This window comes from Amphiprion ocellaris, chromosome 2 (assembly GCF_022539595.1).
Source record: "Amphiprion ocellaris isolate individual 3 ecotype Okinawa chromosome 2, ASM2253959v1, whole genome shotgun sequence".
Classification (NCBI taxonomy): Eukaryota; Metazoa; Chordata; class Actinopteri; family Pomacentridae; genus Amphiprion; species Amphiprion ocellaris.
In genome coordinates, this window is record NC_072767.1 from 18,560,795 (window position 1) to 18,580,876 (window position 20,082).

The window sequence follows — 20,082 nt, forward strand, 5'->3', positions numbered from 1 at the left end:
AGCTTTCAATATTTTTTCTCCAGAAACTTTTTTGGCAGCGTGCTTTGGATCGATATCATGCTAGAGTATCCTACTCTGCTGAGCTTCTGCTGATTGGGAGTCATCTTGTCAGCAAGTATTTTGGTATATCCACAGACATTTATGGTTAGCTCTCTGTGCCATGTAGCCAACACCTTTTGTTCTCGTGCAGCCTCTTATCATCACATTTCCACCATTGTGCTTCACTGTCAGGACAATACCATCTCAGTGGTGGTTCTGACCAGGCTAAAGGCAAATATATTGGAACCCATCGTAGCATCATAGGATTTATTTGTTGCACACCATCCAAAGAAGTAGATGCCATTCAATGTGTTTCACACTCTCTATGCTGTCATAAATAACCCCTGTGCCAAGTCTGAATCACTCGTCCATCTGTTCTTCAGAGCTAGAATGCTGCCCTGATTAGTGGTACTGTGGTTCATTCTCCCGATTACTGCTGCCACTGTGTTTGAGCTCATTTTCAGTTGGTACCTGATCATCCTGTACAGTTTTTCAGGTCATCTGGAATTTCTTTGCCACGTGGCGCCATGATGCAGACATGCAGATAGTCACAGCTCAATATTAAGAAAGTTTTGCTATTTCACAGGTCGTTTTGTGATTATTTAATGTAATTAGGCCAACTGAAAATCACAGATGTACACAATTTTCTTACAGCAAATAACAGGCTTATTCACTTTTGCTGGGTTTGTACTTTGGGGCCTGAATTCTCAATACAGTCTTTGTGAAGAATTTGTAAAGTGTTCACAAGACAAAATAGTTTACACGCAGGAAAAAATCAGTCATTGTGAGGTGACAAGATTCTGAACAATTTGACATTTAAGTGATCTTGCACAGGCGTGTACTCACTTCTGTTTTAGTTTAACAAAATAGCAAAAGAACATCTGTGCTGCCAAAAGTTACATGAAAAAAAGCCAATGACTGACTGAAGGCTATATATTTTATTTTTAAAAAACGCTACAGGCAAGAGGCAATTTACTTGGCTTTGTATTCAAACTACAGTCAAGGGTTCACACAGTGATTAACACAGTGGAAACCACAAACTTGTTTGTTTTTACACCTCTTTTTCTGAATGTATTAAGCAAACAAGATAAAAGGTTTTAAGCAGAGAGCATTAGAGGTGCTGAAAGCTGGATTTTGAGACCCATCAACAGAGTCAGGGTAGATGTCTCCTGCTGTTTCCAGTCTTTGTGCTAAGCTAAGTTAAGTGGCTGTCACTCAGGGAGAAGGAAAATAAGTGGCTCTTTTTCTTTTTTTTAAAGAAAAGTTGTTTTAATTGACTAAATTTATGAGCACTTCTGTTGCTCTCAGCACGAACCCCTCTGCTCTGATGCAGCGCCTCAAGTCAGAATAAGTCAAAAATACATGACTAAGCACCAGGTGTTCTGACACAGTGCCGGATACGTTGTGACCACCAGATTTAGTCATGACTCGTTTCTTCTGCAAGGCCACATCTAGTCGCAGACTTCATCCCACTCCAGTCAAAAACAGCAAATCTTGGATGCTTTTACTGCCTGTCTATTAAAAGTCTTGACTTGCTTGATGCACTGCGGCTATAAATAAACATATAGCTCTTTGTAACCGGCACTGACAAGCCTCATCTGGCCCTGCTGGGGGAAAATGGGGCTGACAACAATCCTGCACCAGTCAGGGGTTTGGAGTTAATGAATGATTTATTTTCCTGATGCTGATGTTTTTAAATCTGATACAACAGAATGAAATGGAGACACACACACACACACACACACGCACACACACTGGGAGTTTCCCACAAGTGTCTGTTTTTGAACGATGCTCAGTGTTTCAGAGTTCACATTTCCTTTCCAGGCATCAGTATCTTATGTAACTGTGACTGAGCAACCTCGATGCAAACATCTGTCTGAAGTGACTCGTGTCTTTCCTGAAATGGGTCATGTCCTGTAATTGCAAATGATGTGAAAGGAAAAGTGAAATCTGAACTGAATTTCAATGAGATGTAGGAGGACAAGCGCGTCAACCACACGCTGCCGCACTGCTGGTTTTCACTCTACTGTGTCTAGACATGAAGAAGATTAATCGATGCTCAGCGCTGTGTCTGACCCTTCAGTCCATGATCAAAGTTTACTCACCCCTTTGAGTCTCTGGACAGAGTTTTCTCTTCACCAAAAGCTCCACAAGTCTTGCTGCACTATTTAAAGAGAGTAGTCTTAACTCCAGAGACTGTTCAAACATTATTGTTCTGCTCTTTAGGCAGCCAGTTATCGATTTTTAGGTCTCCACCTGTGGTCAGAAGGAAATTCTACATTTGTCCAACTGCTGAGATTAAAATAAGAAGCATTTCCCTCTATTTGTCTGCATCTCACTTGCATACACTCACATACACACCGTTCAAGATGCTGGCCTATGTGTATAAGATGCAGCAGCCACTGAATAAAGGTGACTGGTACAGTGATGTAGTGTGATAAAAACCACTGACAGCTGAAATGTTGTTTTGACAGACAGCAAACGAACTGAGAAATTCACTAATGTCACAACAGTAAGAGACAGTGTGAGAGACGCAGGATGAAGGAGTGGAGAGACAGGACAGAAAGCTAAAGAGTAGATTGATCCATAGTCACCAGGGCTGAAAACGCAGCGTGATGTTTTTGGCATTCTTACTACAGCTTTCATTAAAGCTTTTAGATTGTTGCAGGGAGCCGAAAACTTTTCAGTGTTACCTGTTCACTCATTTCTCCACGATATTGTAATGGAGTTACAACATGAGATTCACTGACAGGTGAAGTGAATTAATTCATTAAGTTACAGCACAATGTTCTGCTGGGAAATCTTTAGTCCTTGCGGTCAGTTACTTCAACGACCACCTAAACCCTTTTGCTGCCGACCCTCCATCAGCAGGACTTTGCGCCCCATCACGCTGCAAAAACTGCTCAGGAACAGCTTGAGGAACACGACCCAAGGGTCCAAATTACTCAGATCCATGTGCGACTGAAGATTCAGTAGATCAGACCCGACATATAGAAGCCCCGCCTTACAATCCACAGGACCCAGAGAATCGACTGCTACGTCCTGGTGCCAGACACCACAGGACACCCACAGAAGTCCTGTGTGCTTGCAGATGGCAGTTTACACAATCTTAGGCAGATGGTTTTAGGGAATGGTTAGTAAATAATCTTTCAAAAGCAATTAGGTCCTAGAACTCTAGCACTACGCAAACTGTTAGCACTACAGTCTGAAAAACGATCCCTACAGATACATTAGACTTTCACCTTTCCTGTCACTGTGGTCAATATTCAGAAGATCAATACACAGCTGAAAACATGGTCGAAACCCTCTGAATATGGTGTCTTATGACTTTCGAAACTCTTAACTGCATGCACAAATTCATCTTGAGGTCACATGTTCAACACACATTAATTTGTTTTTATCCAGTGAGAGACAAAGTAGGTCATATAGCTTAGGAAGTGACACAGAGGCTTTCAGTGTGGCAGATTGGGCCTGCTTTAAATATGTTCAGGTACCAGCAAGACTGATTAAAGTGTCCCATCTTAACAAGTGCTAAGAGGACATTTAGGGAAATGTCAATCAACACAGTTCTGAAAGGAGGTCTAATTAGCCAGCATCAGTGAAAAGAATCGCGTAGGTGAACCATAGCTGTTACTCACTTAATCGTCTTCATCCCCTGAAGCACAGAAGGCCACAGAGTCTGGTTTAGTCTTGGCTTTTCTTGTCTTAACACTGCAAAGGCTGTTTTCATGTAGTAAATTAACCCCGGGGTCTCTCCTGTTGTGAGTAGCTTGAAAACCACTCAGCCGATACTTCAGTTTTTAACCTTAGGCCTTGGGCTAAAAGTCTGAAGAAACCAAACACACCTACATGTTTTTTTTTTGTGTGTGTTGCAAAGTGAATAAAATGTTATAAATTCAAGGGTTTTGATTATAAACTATAACAAGCGGACTTATAGCAGCACACATTCAAAAACAAGTTGTGTTGAAAACTCAGCTGCTTGATTGCATCTGTGAGGACTATGTTCATACAATTCTTTGTATAGTAAGGGAATATAAGGTCAAATACAGGTCAAGACCCCGTGGTGTTACGGAGAACAGAAATTCCAATCGGCCAGACCAAGGACATCCACTTATTCCCTGCATGTACACATGATATTTCTTGATCTCTTTGACAACTTCTCTATATCTTGTACATATTCTAGACTCTAAAGATCATATAAGTCTTGATTTTTGGCCTGAGTGGATTCTCTCTTGCATCTCTGGCCTCAGACAGGAGTGGTCATATGTACATATTATTCAGAATGTTATGAGATGCTCTTGAAGGCTAATCATGTTTTCTTGGTAGCTCTTTGTAGTTTCCATAAAAGAGGATGTTTTTTGTTTTTTGTTTTTTTTTTTGCATGGGCAGAGGAAGTGTGCTGCTGTCAAGTCCCTCACTGACACCAGTTTGTCTTGGTTGAGCCTCTTGGTAGCGAAAACTCTCATAGTCTAATGGAGATACATAAGTCTTTCCTCCATGACAGGACCGTGATTGATGTGTGACTTTAATGGAACTTTAATGCTGGTGAATGCAGACCGTGTTCTTGAACCTGAAACAAAGAAGCTGGAAATCTAAAGCATAAATTCTCACAATCCAGAGAAAACTACCTGAAGATGCTCAGTCCTGCAGAGTAGAAAGAATAAAGTTGTTAAATGCACAACAATATACTGATTAATTGGAGCACATTAGCAGCACCTGTGGCTGTATTTGTTGCAATTTGCAGCAAATAAAATGAATCAAAATTAGGATGTGTCACAACTCTTCTCCATTATTTGCCAAATGTTTTGTTGGATTTTTCCTTACTGAAGTTCTTTCCGTTTTCTTTATAAAACATCCATAAAGCAAGTATAATGTTTAGTGATCATGTCAAGTTAATGGACAGGCTCTAAAGTCTCTGCAAATGAATAATAATGAAATTAACCTTAAGAACTCCTCTGTATGTATGCAAATGGCATTTAATTCTTTTTTTTCTATAAAAATAGTCACTTCACGCCTAAAAGAGGCTCAGATATAGCTATGAAGTGCCCTCCTCTATTGTCATACCCTTCCCTACTTGCTACATCTCAAGCACACCAGCTCACCTTCAACTCTACTCAAACACTGTAAATCTATGCTAAGTTACACAATGGCAAGTTATAATAGTGGGCCAATTTCACCATACATCTTTAAACCAGAAACCAATTCTGAAGAATAATAATCATATGAACATCTCAAGCGGCACCCTCCAGGGCTGACAAATTCCTCTAATTGCCACTTGAGACAGGCTCCAAGAGTGAGAAGAAATAAACATGTTTACGGCTGGCGCAAAAAAAAAAACCTGTTTTGCTCTCTATAGCTAATTTTCTCATTACTGACAACTGTACAAAGGTGAACTTTTATATAACGCCCCCATTTAAATCAAATTAAGGCTTAAAAATATGCATAATTAAGGGTGAGCCTGCTTTGTGTGGCTGGCGGGTGCTGTCAAAGGACAGTCCATGCCCGTAGACATTTGCTAGGCCTGCCTCAGCTTCACACATGCTCCACCTCATTGCTCATTCTTGGATTAGTCAGGAGTTGGGTGGATTCAGGCACTGACACGACAGAGATGGCCAGAACCAACACATTGGCTCAATCCCAATGTCCAGAGTCACGAACTCACAGACTTTGAGACGTGTTCCTGCTAAATGTGCAAATGCTCAGGGCTGTCCCTCTGTCAAACCGTCAAGTGCATGAGGACGCTCTTGCAGACATTTTGAGCTGTTTATGCACGCTTTCTGTAAGACTTTGCTGGAGGGAATTACCCATCATTCACAGTGTTGTCACGTTAAACATGGGGTTACCAGAGGAAGCCCAGAAGCATAAAAAATAAACAGGGTAAACAAAAAAATATAAACACGGTGGTGATTCACAACCAGAACTGTGTAATTGTTTGTCCTTGATGACATGACGATGAATTCCAGCTATGTTTTCCCTTAAGTACTACGGCTGTGAAGTGAGTTAAATATGTATAATATAAAGTCTCTAACCCACAGTAGCATGAAACATGTTTTGGTGTGACATCAAAGTAGTATCTGCGAGGGTGCAGTGCTTCGGGTTTAGGGTGGAGATTGGAACTGGACCACTGGGCTTCAGAACCATTTAAAACTGGATAATGACACAATGAGATTGTCAATCTTTATCCAGAGTCAACGGGAAAACCCCACCACTCAAGCTGATAGGACTGGTTCATTAAGTTCATTACAAATGAGACCTTGGCTGTCTGAATCCAAGTTTTTGAGACTGTCCTCCGTTTCAAGGTGGAAATACTCAGCCATGATGTTGACAGCTTATTGATGTGTCGCCCAGGATGTAAAAATGCACCATATAGACTATTATCTCTCTCTGGTCATTGATTAAACTCCTGAAAGCTTGTCTCCACATGTCAAAGTTACATAGATAGAGGCAGTTTCCATTAAAATAACACTTTCCTGCTTTAAAATGGTTTAAATGGATCTCTATATTGTTGCTTTCTCTAAAATCTGTCCCTGCTTTTCTCTGCTGGCTGCAGCTGGAACACAAAATGACAGTATAAAATGGCAAAATGGCAAGTTGTAGTGTTGAAGTAATTCAGCTATGCATGCTCAAACTGATTCTAAATGAGAATAATGGTACAGAAAGCTCCACCCTGGAGGTTGAAAGGATTGGTTCTTTCAGTTTGTTGCATATGAATTCCTGGAATCAGCGTTTTTGAGACTGTCATTGGTACACTGCAGTTTGAAGGTGGAAACGCCTATAAAAACACTATATGGATGTGTTAACGAGGTAAGAAAAAACAAAAAGATTTTAACTGGGAGGGAGGGGGCTGCACACTAGTTCAGTGGTTAGCACTGTCACCTTGTAGCTAGAAGATCCCCGATTCACATCCCGGCCTGGGCCTGGGATATTTCTCAAGGAGTTTGCATGTTCTCCCTGTGCATGTGTTGGTTTTCTCTGGGTTCTCCGGCTTCCTCCCAGAGTCCAAAAACATGCTGAGGTTAATTGGTAACTCTACATTGTCCGTAAGTGTGAATGTGAGTGTGGTTGTTCGTCTCTATATGTAGCCCTGTGATAGACTGGTGATCTGTCCAGGGTGTCCTCTGCCTTCACCCTCAGTCAGCTGGGATAGACTCCAGCCCCCCACGACCCTGATGAGGATTAAACGGTGTACAGATAATGGATGGATTGAAGGGAGGACTGGTCCCCTCCTATTTCACCAGTTGCATATATCAGCACTGTTTTTCTCTCTATAGTGGACAATCAAAGGTTGCTCCCTTAAAACCCAGCAACAAAATGGAGTTGTTCTCTCGTCTAGATCATTCAACAAGATATAACACTGTTCTCTTACAGCTCTTCGTGCCTAATAACATCCTGTTTAACACTGGTCTTTCCCCCAATAATGTTTTTTACTGCAAGAACAGAATTGTAGGTACATTATCCTCCATGCCAATCCTGTACTAATGTAAATTCATCAAGTCATACGTGTACATATCCATATGTAAAGTCACCATGTCATACACTGTATATGCACATACGTGTAAATTCATCATGGCTAGTATATTGTCTCTATGTGACATTCATTATTACATCTTCATTTTTAGCCTTATTGTATTTTTGTAATTCTATTCCTACGTCTTTCTGCCTTATCTGCATCCAGCTGCTGTAACATATAAATGTATACAGTGAGGGATCAATGAAGTTGATCTTGTCTTATCTTTTATCCATCCATTATCTCTACACTGCTTAATCCTCATTAGGGTCACAGGGGGGGCTGAAGTCTATCCCAGCTGACTGAGGGTGAAGGTAGGGGACACCCTGGACAGGTCACCAGTCTATCACAGCACACTCACAATTTAGAATCACCAGTTAACCTCCGCATGTTTTTGGACTGTGGGAGGAAGCCAGAAAACCCGGAGAAAACCCACACATGCAGAAATCATGTAAACTGCTCACAGAAAGAACTGGGGATCTTCTGGTTGAGAGGCAACAGCGCTAACCACTGATCCACTGTGCAACCCTTATGTTATGTTATGTTATGTTATGTTATGTTATGTTATGTTATGTTATGTTATGTTATGTTATGTTATGTTATGTTATGTTATGTTATGTTATGTTTTTGCAGCACCATGCTCGAGAATCCCACAACTGCCATCCCATCATAACACAGCATTCATCACGTCCCTGAGGAGACCAGTAAATAAATCCGTTTGGCTGCTGCTCTTCTTTGCCTCCACTAGGTGTCGCACCAGAGCCGCCGTGCTGGGGCGGGGGAGACCTGACCGTTGGGCACTGAGCTCGGGTCAGGTGGAAAGGAGCGGGTGATTGGTTTACGAGCCGACATCCTTCCTCCTGATTGGACAGAAAGGTGTGAGAAAGAAGCGGCGGAGAGGGGCGAGAGCAGAGATCCAGCAGCAGTCTTCCCCCTCCAGTCCCCGCTGACTCTGCCGGTTCAGCACACACTAACTGAGGACTGAGATGTGACTGGCGAGCAGAGGACTTACAGCGTGTTTCTGAGGGGATTTGTTGTTTCTGGTAGCCGGATAATGGGAGAGGACAGGCGGGGAGTCACCGTGGCCACTCTGGCCACTTGGGCTGCGCTCCTTCTCTGTGTGATTACTTGGGTGTGCGCAGTGGAAGGTAGGTGGGCAAAAGGAAAGAGGGGACATTTTTCAGTGCTCAGCTGATGCAGGGTGAAGCCTAGAATTAATTTGTGCGCTAAGTGTCGGGAAAGCAGCAGGCTGGAGGAGTGTCAGCCAGGCTGCTTTATCGTCCTTTGATTTATTCTCGTCGACTTACAGCTTAACTTTATCCGGAGCTCTGCGTGAACTTAAACTGTGATATTTATGTGTTGCTGCTTTTGTAAGTTTCTGCAGGGTGATGGATGAGGGAGAACTGCCTCTCAGTAGTGGAATTTTGTAGATCAGCTCACATCGATACATGCATGAAATTAGAAATAAAAGTAACCTGCATGCTCTTCTATTATGTAGTCATCTATGTCAATTTGATGTCCTTTCTAGACATAAAATACCAAAAAAAAAAACACATTTCCACTCTTGTCATGTTACAGGCTTAAATTACATCCGCTCCCCCCACAGTCCAGTCCTTTGATATGAATATGCTCTAAAGTAATGTGCGGTGTTTATCAAACATTGCCGTGTTTCTTCCTGCTGAGTGCACTGTTGCAGCTCTATTATCACGCAGGCCGCCGCTCACCTGGAGCAGCAAAGTGAATCATAATTACAGCTCACAGGTGCTCAGTGACTCCAGGCTGCCTCCTCCCCCACCGCTCCTTCTGCTGCCCCTCCCCAACATCACCTCTTGCTCCTCCTGCTGTTTCCCCACCGAACAGTCATCTCACCCCCCCGGCACCCTTTCCAAACACCACCTCCTGCCTCTGCTGTTGCAGTCTGTCCAACTCTGAGATGCTGCTTCCCAAAGCGGCAGGTACCTGACCTCCTGCTTCTCCTGCATGCCTCACTGCTGCTGCTGCTGCTGCTGCTTCTTCTTACCGAGCATCGCCTGCTGCCCCTTGTTTTACTTTCTCCTCCTGCTGCTGCTCCTCTCCGAGCATTTTATTTTACTCCTGCTGCTTCTCCACCCTCCTGTTCCCACTCCTTCTCCTCCTACACCCCACTCATTCTTTTGCTTCTCCTTCGCATCTTGTCTGCAGACATCATCTCCTCTCTGTATGACCTCTTCTGCTGCTCCTTAAGAATTATTTATTGCTTCTTTGGGCTATTTCCCCTCCAACCATCACCTCCTGTTGCTCTTTCAAGCATCTCCGACTGCCTCTGCTCCCCTCTGAGCATCATTTTTTTTACTCCTGCTGCTTCTCCTATCTCCATCTCCTATAGTCCTCACTCTTTTTCTGCTTCTTTTGCTTCTACGTTCTGATCATATCCTACTACTGCATCTTTTCTCCTCCAGCATCACCTCCCATTTCTCCAGCTGCAATCCTCCAAATACAACCTGCTCTGCTGCTCCCCCAAGCTTTATCAATAGCTTGTTGGGCTGTTCTTGGTCATGCATTTTCTTTCTTCAAGCATTCCCTTCTGCTTCTTGTTTTACTTCCTTCCAAGCATCGTGTTTCACTCCTGCTGCTTATCAAGCCTTCGTTCTCTCCTGTTGCTGCTACCTTTCTCCAACCATGACTCCCCCTGCTCCTACAGCATGAACATATTCTGTTGCTTTTGCTTTTCTCTAAGCATCCACTTCTGCTTGTTCTCCGCAGACATCATTTTCTACTGCTCTTCTCCAGCATCACCTCCCTTTTCTCTTGCTGCCATCTTCTAAATATGACGGCTCCACAAGCATTACATTTCACTCCTGCTGCTTCTCCCCTTGCTTCGTTTATTTCTACACACTGATCATATCCTACTGCTTCTCCCTTTGCTCTTCTCCGAGCGTCCTCTCCTGCTCGTCCTCTGCAGACATCATTTTGCTCATTTCCAACACCACCTCCCTTTTTTCTTGCTGCCTCCCTCCAAATGTGACCTCCTCTACAGCTCCCAAAGCTCTATCTGTTGCTTTTAGGACTATATTTTTCCCAAGCGTCACCCGCTGCTCCTAGTTTTACTTCCTTCCCAGCATCTCCTACTGCTGCTCCTCCTTTCCAAGCATCATATTTTACTCCTGCTGTTTCTTCACACTTCATCCACTCCTATTCCTGCTCCTATTCCACAAGCATGACTCCCCATGCTTCTCTTTCTTCTGCACTGTGATCATATCCTGTTGCTTCTCCCTTTGCTTTTCTTCAAGCGCATTTCCTTTGCTCCTTCTCTGCAGACATCATCTCCTTTTGCTCTCGCTGCCATCTTTCCAAATATGACCTCTGCTGCTCCCCAGGCTTCATCTGTTGCTTCTTGTTTTGTGTTTTCTCCAAGCCTCACCTTTTTGCTCCCTGTTCTGCTTCCCTCTAAGCATCTCCTACTGCTGCTGCTCCTCTCCAAGCATCATCTTTCACTCCTGCTGCTTCTCCACCCGCTCCTGTTCCTGCTCCTTTCCCTCAAACATGACTCCTAGCTGCTACGTTTTCCTTCTACAGTCTGATCATATCCTACTGCCTCCACCTTTGAGCGGCTTCTCTTGTTCGTCCTCTACAAGCATCACCTGTCGTTTCTCTTACTGCCACCCTTCAAATATGACCTCCTTTGCTGCTCACTGTTTCTCCCTAAACCTTCTGTGTTGCTTCTTGGGCTATTATTTACCCTAGCATCACCTCCTGTTGCTCCTTCAAGCATCTCATATTGCCTCTTCATCTTGTAATCTGCTCTCCTGCTGCTCCTCCTCAAGCACAATCTTCTTCTTCTTCTTCTTCTCCTCTCCAAGCATCACCCTTTGCTGCTCCTCTTTTTCTTGCTGTTGCATTGCATGTCTCCCATCGCTCCTGCTTCTTCTCCCCCCTCTTCTACTCCTGCTGCTCTTCCTCAAGCATCGTTCTCTCCTTCTCCTCTTGAAGTGTGGCCTCCCTCTACTTCTTCTTCTCCTCCCCAAGTATTTTCACCCACTGTTCCGCCCTTTGCTCTTCCCCAGGTGTCCCCTCCTGCTGTTTCTCGTCACACATCGCATGCTTCACCTGCTGCTCTTTCTCACACTCCACCTACTGCTCCTGCTACCTCGCCGACATCCCTCGCTGCTTCGTCTCGCTACTTCCTCCTGCTCCTTTTTTTCAAGAGCACCTTCTCCTCCTCTTTCTGTTTTTCTCTTTTGCGGTTTTCCACACGGCTTGTTTCAAGGTAAACAAGTCGTCCTCTGCGTTCCTCTCGCCTCCTCTCCTGCGTCAGCCTCCACTCCCGTGTCCTCTGCTGCTTCTCCTCCTGCTCCTGCTGTTGCTGCTGTTGCTTGTGGAAGCGCCAGATTAGCCTACTGCTGTGTTTTAATGGTGCGCGTAATGACGGGCTCCATACTGAGTCTCCCCCATTATGAGACATGTAAATGTGTTGAAGGGCAGGCCTGTTTTGATTAAACAGAATGCTGCTGGAGCCTTGTTTGTGTATTAGTGTGTAGTTGTGTGTCTGTGGGGGAGAGAGGGAGAGAGCGGTAGGAGGTTCAAGCTAGAGAGGAGACAAATGCGTACAGTGTGGGTGGTGGGTTGTTTTGTGGTCACGGTGGCCTTTTCATGGTAAGTAGGTGCCTAATGAACTGATGTATAAGCTGATCTGAGTCTGTTGGTGTAAAATAGACCCACTGCTGGCACAGTCGCTGCTGTTATCTGTGCTCTGAGCGCACTTTCACACTTCTCTCCTGTAAACTCTCAGACTTTTTTCGAGAAGTTGATTGGTGCTTGCACTGGGCCGGTTTTATTGCCTGATTTTCAGTTATAACAATTCAGTATCAGCACGTATTGGACACCAATCAGCCACAACTTTAAAACCACCTGATAGTGTGTAGGCCGTCCTTGTGCAGCAACATTAGCTCGGACTGGTTGGGTCATTTACACGAGACCATTTGAACGGCTTCCCAGAACCTCTGATCTGGTGATGCATCTATGTGGATGTAGGTAAAATAGTTCCAACAAAAAACAGTTTATTGTGAAATTTGTGGATTACTCAGAATAACTGGGATTAAATTTCTCCTAAGATATATTATTTCTGTTATGTTGCTTGGCATTGACCCCTAGAATTAGATTTTATTGTATTGGTGTGAACACAGATATGTCAGCATGGACAAAAATACCCCCAAACTATCTCCATGACTATGAAATGCACTCATGAGCCGCACCATTAAAACTACCTGCCTAATATCGTGTAGGTCCTCCTCTTGTGTCATCTGAACAGCTCTGACCTGTTGGGGTATGGATACAGGACTTCTGGGGGTCTCCTGCAGTGTCAGGCACCACGATTTTAGATCCCTTGGGTTGTGTGGAGAGGGCCTCTGTGGATTGGGTGTGTTTCTGCGCACCCTGCAGACGCTGTAGATGATCTGGATGGGGACTTTGGGAGCACGGTGAACACCTTGGGCTCTTTGTCATGTTCCTTTAGCTGCCCCTGAGCAGTTTATGAGGTGTAGCAGGGTGTACTGTCCTGCTGGCGGAGGTAGCTGATGTTGCCATGGAGGTGTGTGTTTGGTCTACAGTGATGTTGATGTGGGTGATACATCCACATGAATGCCAGGATTAGTGGTGCATCAGATCACAAAAAATGCAGTTTGGATAATATCATGGCCTTTAAATCAAAGATGAGATCATTTTTCAGATCAGCAACCAAAAAGGGGGAGATGAATACAGCTGTGTCTGTCACTGTCCACTGCTTTCAACATGCTTCACTTGTGAGGACAAGATTAAGTGAATTGTTCCTCGCTGAGGCCGAGATATGTTTTTAGTGACGTTTGTTTGTCTATCTGCTTATCTGTAAGAAGGATTACAAAAAAACTACCAGGCTGACTTCCACGAAAGTTGGTGGAGAGATGGAGCTTTTGTAAAAAACTTCGAGATAAGGCACTGGCCCTGGCCCTGGCGGAGGACTACAAATTCCAAGTCCCCTTCAAGTTAAAAAATACCAGCAGCCACAAAATTGTATTTCACACTATCACTGATCAGTGTTTCCTCTAGGATTTTTTTCAGCAGCAGTGGCAGACTCCCCGGGAGCCGTGGCAACGTACACAAATGACACTTGACTGCAGATTTTCCTTGTACAACCTATTTATTGAATGGCCAGTTGAAAATGGCTTTTTAAAGGCTGAATTTTAAATTTAAAAAAAAGTATATTTGAACAAGCTCATCTAAAAATGCAGTCAGCAATTATTCATACATGGCATGTAAATATTAGCTTAATGCTATCAATAGTTTACCCACATTAGCGACACTGAGTTGGCACCGGGCCTAATTAACTGAAGCTACCGATATGTCACGTAACGTGAGCTGGACATCAATATTTTGCGAGTGTCTGTTTAACTTGTAAAGTCTATTATGAGTTATCTTAAGCCAATGACTTTTCTCCGGTAAGTCGCTGCCCTGTTTTCCAAGACGATACTCCTCTGACTCTCTGACCTGTTGCCTGGGTGCTTGACGTGATGTCAATTCCAAGGCCGCACTCTCGCGAGTAATTAATGTTGTAGTATTAACAATTAATATCAAACATAGATGATATCAAAGAGTAGATACTGAGCAAGATAGTTATCTGTAGTTTACCTTAGTACTCGTGAGTACCCGACAGTGCAAGACTGCTGTGAAGGTGGAGACATGCGGCGGTGTATTTGCGATGATTTAAAAAATAAAACAAAAAAGGAAATTGAAAGAGCGGCGGCTGGGAATCAGCAGCGGCGGCCCGCCACTGCTGAATGAATGTAGAGGAAACCCTGATGATGGTTGAACTTCTCAGTGAACTTGAGTACTGAACTATAGGTGATGATCTGTACAGATCACAGATCAACTATGATTCGTTACATCACTAGAAAGGACCTGAGATCTCTTAGCTGAACTTCGCATTTCAATGAGATGATCAGCGTTATTCACTTCTCCTGTCAGTGGTTTAATGTCGTGACTGATCGATGAACTGTATATTGACCTTCAAGTAACAAGAAACTGAAACACAATGAAAGCAAAACTTATAGCTTCCCAAAATGCAGAAAAGTTGTAAATATTTGCAACTTGCACTTTGAGAAGCTTGTTTGGCTTCGAACTCCAACTTTAAAGGGCCAAGATAAAGAATGATAGAATACATAGCGAACTATTTGAACCCCAAGTCTTAATTTAATGTAAATTATTGTTAAACAATGAGCTGGAGCTTGGAAATGTTATCATTCTGAAAAAATGATATAAAGTACCCATTGTAATTTCCCAAAGCCTAATGAGGTATCTTTTTATTCCTTTAATATAGTCATCCTTCCAAAAACCTAAGATATTCAGTTTATGATCAGCATTACTGTGAAGTATTGCAGCAAAACCCCACCTCAGTTGTCAGTGTTGTGGTTGTGCAATGTCTTTGTATAAAAATCCAAAAATCACCCAGTGCATCATGGCAAATTTATTAACCCTCAAATACAGACAAAAAATACTCTCAGAAAGACAGTTGAGTTTTCCCCATTTGCCTGTGTGTGTTTCCCTCCTTAAATGCCTTTGCTGCTGCTGATTGTTTTGTATGAAGTGAGTATATTTCTCAGCTTGAAAGGTTTTTGTCATGATCATATCTGTTGTTTGCAAAGGTAGCCATAAGCAGCTTTTTGAAAGTGTGAAGGCAGGCTAGTCTTTGCAGATCTGAGGAAGTGTGGAGATGCAGGCAAATAAGCCAGCACGCTTGAAAAGTTTGTTCTGAAAACAAAAAGTGTAATTACATTATTCTGGCCGTAGCTATTGGCTGTCATTTTTATAGCCTGAAAATGCAGCAATTGTTGGGCGACCTTTACATTCCCTCAGGATTTTCACCTATTCAGCGAGCCTCGAATGCACTACAGTAATCCAGCATTTGACCCTGTTATTTTGAAAGTCAATGCAAACCCTGACCCAGCGGATATTGTTGGGTATAAGTGCTACATATCCCACGAACAAGCCTTGGGAGCAGAGCAAAGTCATCTGTGTCTGAACCAAATGCCCAGTCAGCAGCAGGCTCTGTCACTGGAAATGCTGATTTGTGTCAGTGTTGAGTGTCGAGGGGTCGAGGAGTTAATTTCTTTCGACTTTTTCATGCCAGAGCTGCTAGAGTGAGCCTAATTTAGAAACCATGAATTGGTCTCACCTTTCTGTACGCACATGTAAAATGTAAACTGTGCATATGATTACGCTGCACATATTTCTTTTCCCGCACACAAACTATTTCAGGCCTTTTCCCCAGAGCTGGAACACAAACATGCCGTGCCCCATCTGTCACCTTGTGGGAATGCTAAAGGTTAAACATTGTCGATCCTGTTTTAGATGCTGGTGTTAACATGACAAGCTGTAATTTGTGACTTTGTTCAGCGTGTGTGTGTTTGTGTGCAACAAATGAGCAAATGATCTCCTCAGGGGAAACCTATCACACCCTTATTGGAAATGGATATGCAGATGACACATTGTACATACACAGCACTGTCTGCACGCACACACACACACACACACACACACACACACACACACACACACACACACACACACACACACATACATACATACATACTGTACCCTGCACCACGCTCTGCCAGCTCATGTTTTAAACATGCTGTTTCTATATTCATCTGCTGACAGGTTATCAATGTGACAGACAGATAGTTGAACTGGGGGAAAGTAGGAGCGTGGAAGTAGATCCTTTGCACCAGTCTTGAGGCTTTTACGCCAGTGTTTCCCGGTCTATTTTTCCTCAGGGCCTGCCTTCAGTATTAAATATTTATTTCCACACAGCACTCAAATTGTTTCAGAATAAATTTGGTTTTCTTTCTCTGGAAGGTATTTGGAACCTGTGGGAATATTTACCTTTTGCTGAGAGAATCAGAGTCCGGGGCTTTGGTGCTGCATTTCCCACGGTGAATTGGGCATGAAGAGGCAATTTTAGATCAGTCAGTCTGGTATTTGATGCTGTACTCCTCTATACCCACAGGCTATCAGACTTCACTATCACAGATTTCACTGGTTCAGGAAGTCATTCCTAACAAAATGCCCAATGTTTACTGAAATGTGATTAATAAGTTATATTAGTGTGAAAAATATATCCCTAACTATGAATCTTCACACCTTGACTGTGAATTTTCACACAACTCAACAATTTTTTTTCCTATATTGAGGAAGAACGTGTTGGTCCATTGTATCAGTGATGAGTCATGTTGGTTGCTGAGGAAAAATAGCATTTTTAATGCATATTTTTGGCAGCATTTTTGTACCAAATGTTTAGATCACATCCCCCTCTGGTGATTACATAAGCAAGCTGTGCAAAATGTCCAAAAATGGTTCATACTGTGGCTGAGTTTTTTGTAAGTACGCGGTGGTGGTGTTGGTGAGGGATTCTCAAGTCTTGAATCCAAGTTACACATTTGTAATTCAGTATCCAAAACTTATGAGCAAATTACATCCACTGATGAGAAACACGAGATGTGACTTAAACATTTCCAATAAGCTGACTTACCTCAAGGGTGCATTAACAATACACATTCATGTAAATGGATTTTAAAGGGATTTTCTTGACATAAACCTCATGCATCCTTTAAAACTAGGTGTATATTATTCTTCGGAGTTACATTCCAGTCTGTGATAGAGACTTATATTTAAAATTTTGATGCAGTAGCTTGAAAAATATCAACAATCAATACGATTTTTGATACCACAGAGAAAAATTGCCAGGACATTGAAAGCAAAACATTTTAGATTCTTCATAAATGATAAATCCAACAAGGCTGTTTTTACATTAATGAAAGCTTCTTGTGGTTGTGTACTTGTTTATGAGAAACTGAGATTGTCACAAAATTAAAAGTCAGCCAAGTGCAAGTAAAAAACAAAATATACAGTGCTAATTTTCTTAAGATTTTCAAGTGAAAACAACTTTCACAGAATATATTTAGAATTGTGTGAATATGTTTCTTGTCCTTTTATGTTCCTCTTCAGAGCTGTTTGACTGCTCTGTTAGTTTCTGTTTCTGTGTGACTTTGGTTTTGGCAAGTTAGTTCTGAACTAGCATGTTAAAAACAAAGTCACACAATAACAGACTAGCAACTCTCGTGAACTGTGTGGTAAAATAGAGTAAAATAGTGATACAAGCTCTTCACTTTTCCAGAAAGGACTAAAGCAGTGAAAATATTCTAAATACAGTGTAAATTTAAAGTGAACCTGGGACGATGTTGACCATCATCTACTGACAAATGATAAGTACGTCATATAACTCCACCTTATAGAAATCAATAACAGTTTTAGGCCCAAAAGGCGCTAAAGTACAACTTAAAAGAAGTAGCACTGCAGTTCTATTAATTTTCAAGTAAAAAAAATGAATAAAAAATGCAAAAGAAGGTAATTATTGGTTTTAAAGGCTATAAAGCAAACATATAATATTGTAACTAAAAGTTTCCAGCACAACTAGTATTGGTGATAATGTGAAAATTGAAACCATTTTAAATATTTAGAATGAATACACCTTGAAAATAATATTTTTGACAACACTATTCTCTGATCTTTTAGTTTTATGCTGAATTCTTTTTCTTATTAATAATGAAAACTAAGATGTCACTGTACTACAGATACATGAAAACTCACATTTTTATTCATGTGCTAACATAATTGCACAAGGGTTTTCTAATCATCAATTATCCTTTCAACACCATTAGCTAACACAATGTAGCATTAGAACACAGGAGTGATGGTTGCTGAAAATGTTCCTCTGTACCCCTATGGAGATATTCCATTAAAAATCAGCTGTTTCCAGCTGGAATCGTCATTTACCACATTAACAATGTCTAGACTGTATTTCTGATTCATTTAATGTTATCTTCTTTGGAAAAAAAATTTTTTCTTTCAAAAACAAAGACATTTCAAAGTGATCCCAAACTTTTGAACTGTATTGTTCGTAGGATAAATTAGTGGTGCTTGGGCAATAAATAGCTACAACCATGTAAAGATGCTCCACTGTTAGACCCTGATGATGTGACACAGTCAATAAAACTGCATTTCTTCCTCTAATTGAAAGTTATAATTTGAAATGAAACAGTCTTGGTTTCAAATGGATGTTTATCTGTGTCCATGTAAAGCTAACTGTGAGAATGGACATGAGGCTTGTGCATCCAGTTCCACAATGATTGACACTTTTTTGAAACAGAATCAGGATATGCAACTGCGCGTAAAAGCCCCAGTCTACCGGCAGGTTCGATACCCGAACCTTCTTGCTTTGAGGTAGCAGCACTAGACAAAACGGTCACGGTTGTTGCGGTCTTCATTACCACAACATGTAGTTACACTGATGCACATTAGGCTGCGGCGTAGCATACATAGCTACCCTGTACCTATGGTGTAGATTCAACGTGGAAGTATAAATCAAGCTGAAGTCAAGAGTCTAATGTTGTTTTTGTGTTTTGGGTGCAGCTTTACATGTTTTAAATCCAGATAGTAGAGATTCGATTGTGAGAAAATAAGAGGTAGAAGTGAAAAGTAAAATTCAACAAAGGCTCCTAGTCAGATGTGAAGCAGGAAATTTGTGCTTCATGTTCATAGTCTTAACCCAATATCCTATACACCGTATTTACAGAGGATCTCTTCCAGGAAAAGGTCAGCAGTTAGCTGATTGATTGATGAGTCAATTTAATAATCACCAAGCCTTCTTCTGTTCTTTTCAAATGTGAGATTATAAATTATAAAAACATTATTACAAATCAGGAGTTGTTAGTCAGACAAAACAAGCAATTTAAAGACATCCTGGATTCTGGTAATGCAACGTTTTTACTATTTTCTGACATTTTATAGACAACAAATGATCACTCATTAAAACTGTTGACTTGTTGCTCAGAAATAATGATCAGTTGAGGGCCTGCTTCTACGTAAAGATAAAATGAGGAGAGTGCAAACATTTTGGCATGTTGTAAACTTGAACTTATCAGTCTGATAGAGATATAAAGCCTAGAAAGTGAGTAAGAATAAAAGATGAGTTGTCCCTGCAGCTTATAACCTACTCACTGCATATACGATCCATATGAGTCGATCAGCATTTAAACCACCTTCATTACACACATTTAAGTACAATCACCATTTCTCTTCAGTAGCTGCCATCGCTGACATGTTTGAAAAAGCATAAATTGATTTTAGCTGCGGCGAGAAGCAGAAGGCTTGCACATTATAAAACACTTCACCGCCCAAATTCCTCAGGTTATTTGCATAACAAACCAGTCTAAATAGATTATATTTCCCTGATATGAAACTATAATTGATACCGTTAGAGAACAGAGCACTGGTGGGCATAAAAGGAATGAAAGAATCCTTTGTTTTCACCTAAAAATCTCCCTTTTTCTTTCACTGGGGAAAGAAAAAGTAAAATTCAACAAAGGCTCCTAGTCAGATGTGTCACTTCAACTAATTTGCAGCTCAAAGAGTCACATCAATACAGCACTATGTTAGATAGACAGCAATGGCATACTCCTTGAGTTGTG

The 20,082-nt window shown here is 41.8% G+C and overlaps 1 protein-coding gene across 1 annotated transcript in view; it reads left to right on the forward strand.

The window, feature by feature from the left end:
• Window positions 1-8,348: 8,348 nt before the first annotated feature.
• The window catches only part of LOC111567450 (ephrin type-B receptor 1-like), a 110,440-nt gene continuing 98,706 nt past the window's right edge, over window positions 8,349-20,082 (forward strand). The window contains exon 1 of the mRNA XM_023268592.3: window positions 8,349-8,694. Within this exon, the coding sequence (XP_023124360.1) occupies window positions 8,601-8,694 (94 nt within the window). The 5' untranslated portion in view covers window positions 8,349-8,600. The remainder of the gene's footprint in view (window positions 8,695-20,082) is intronic.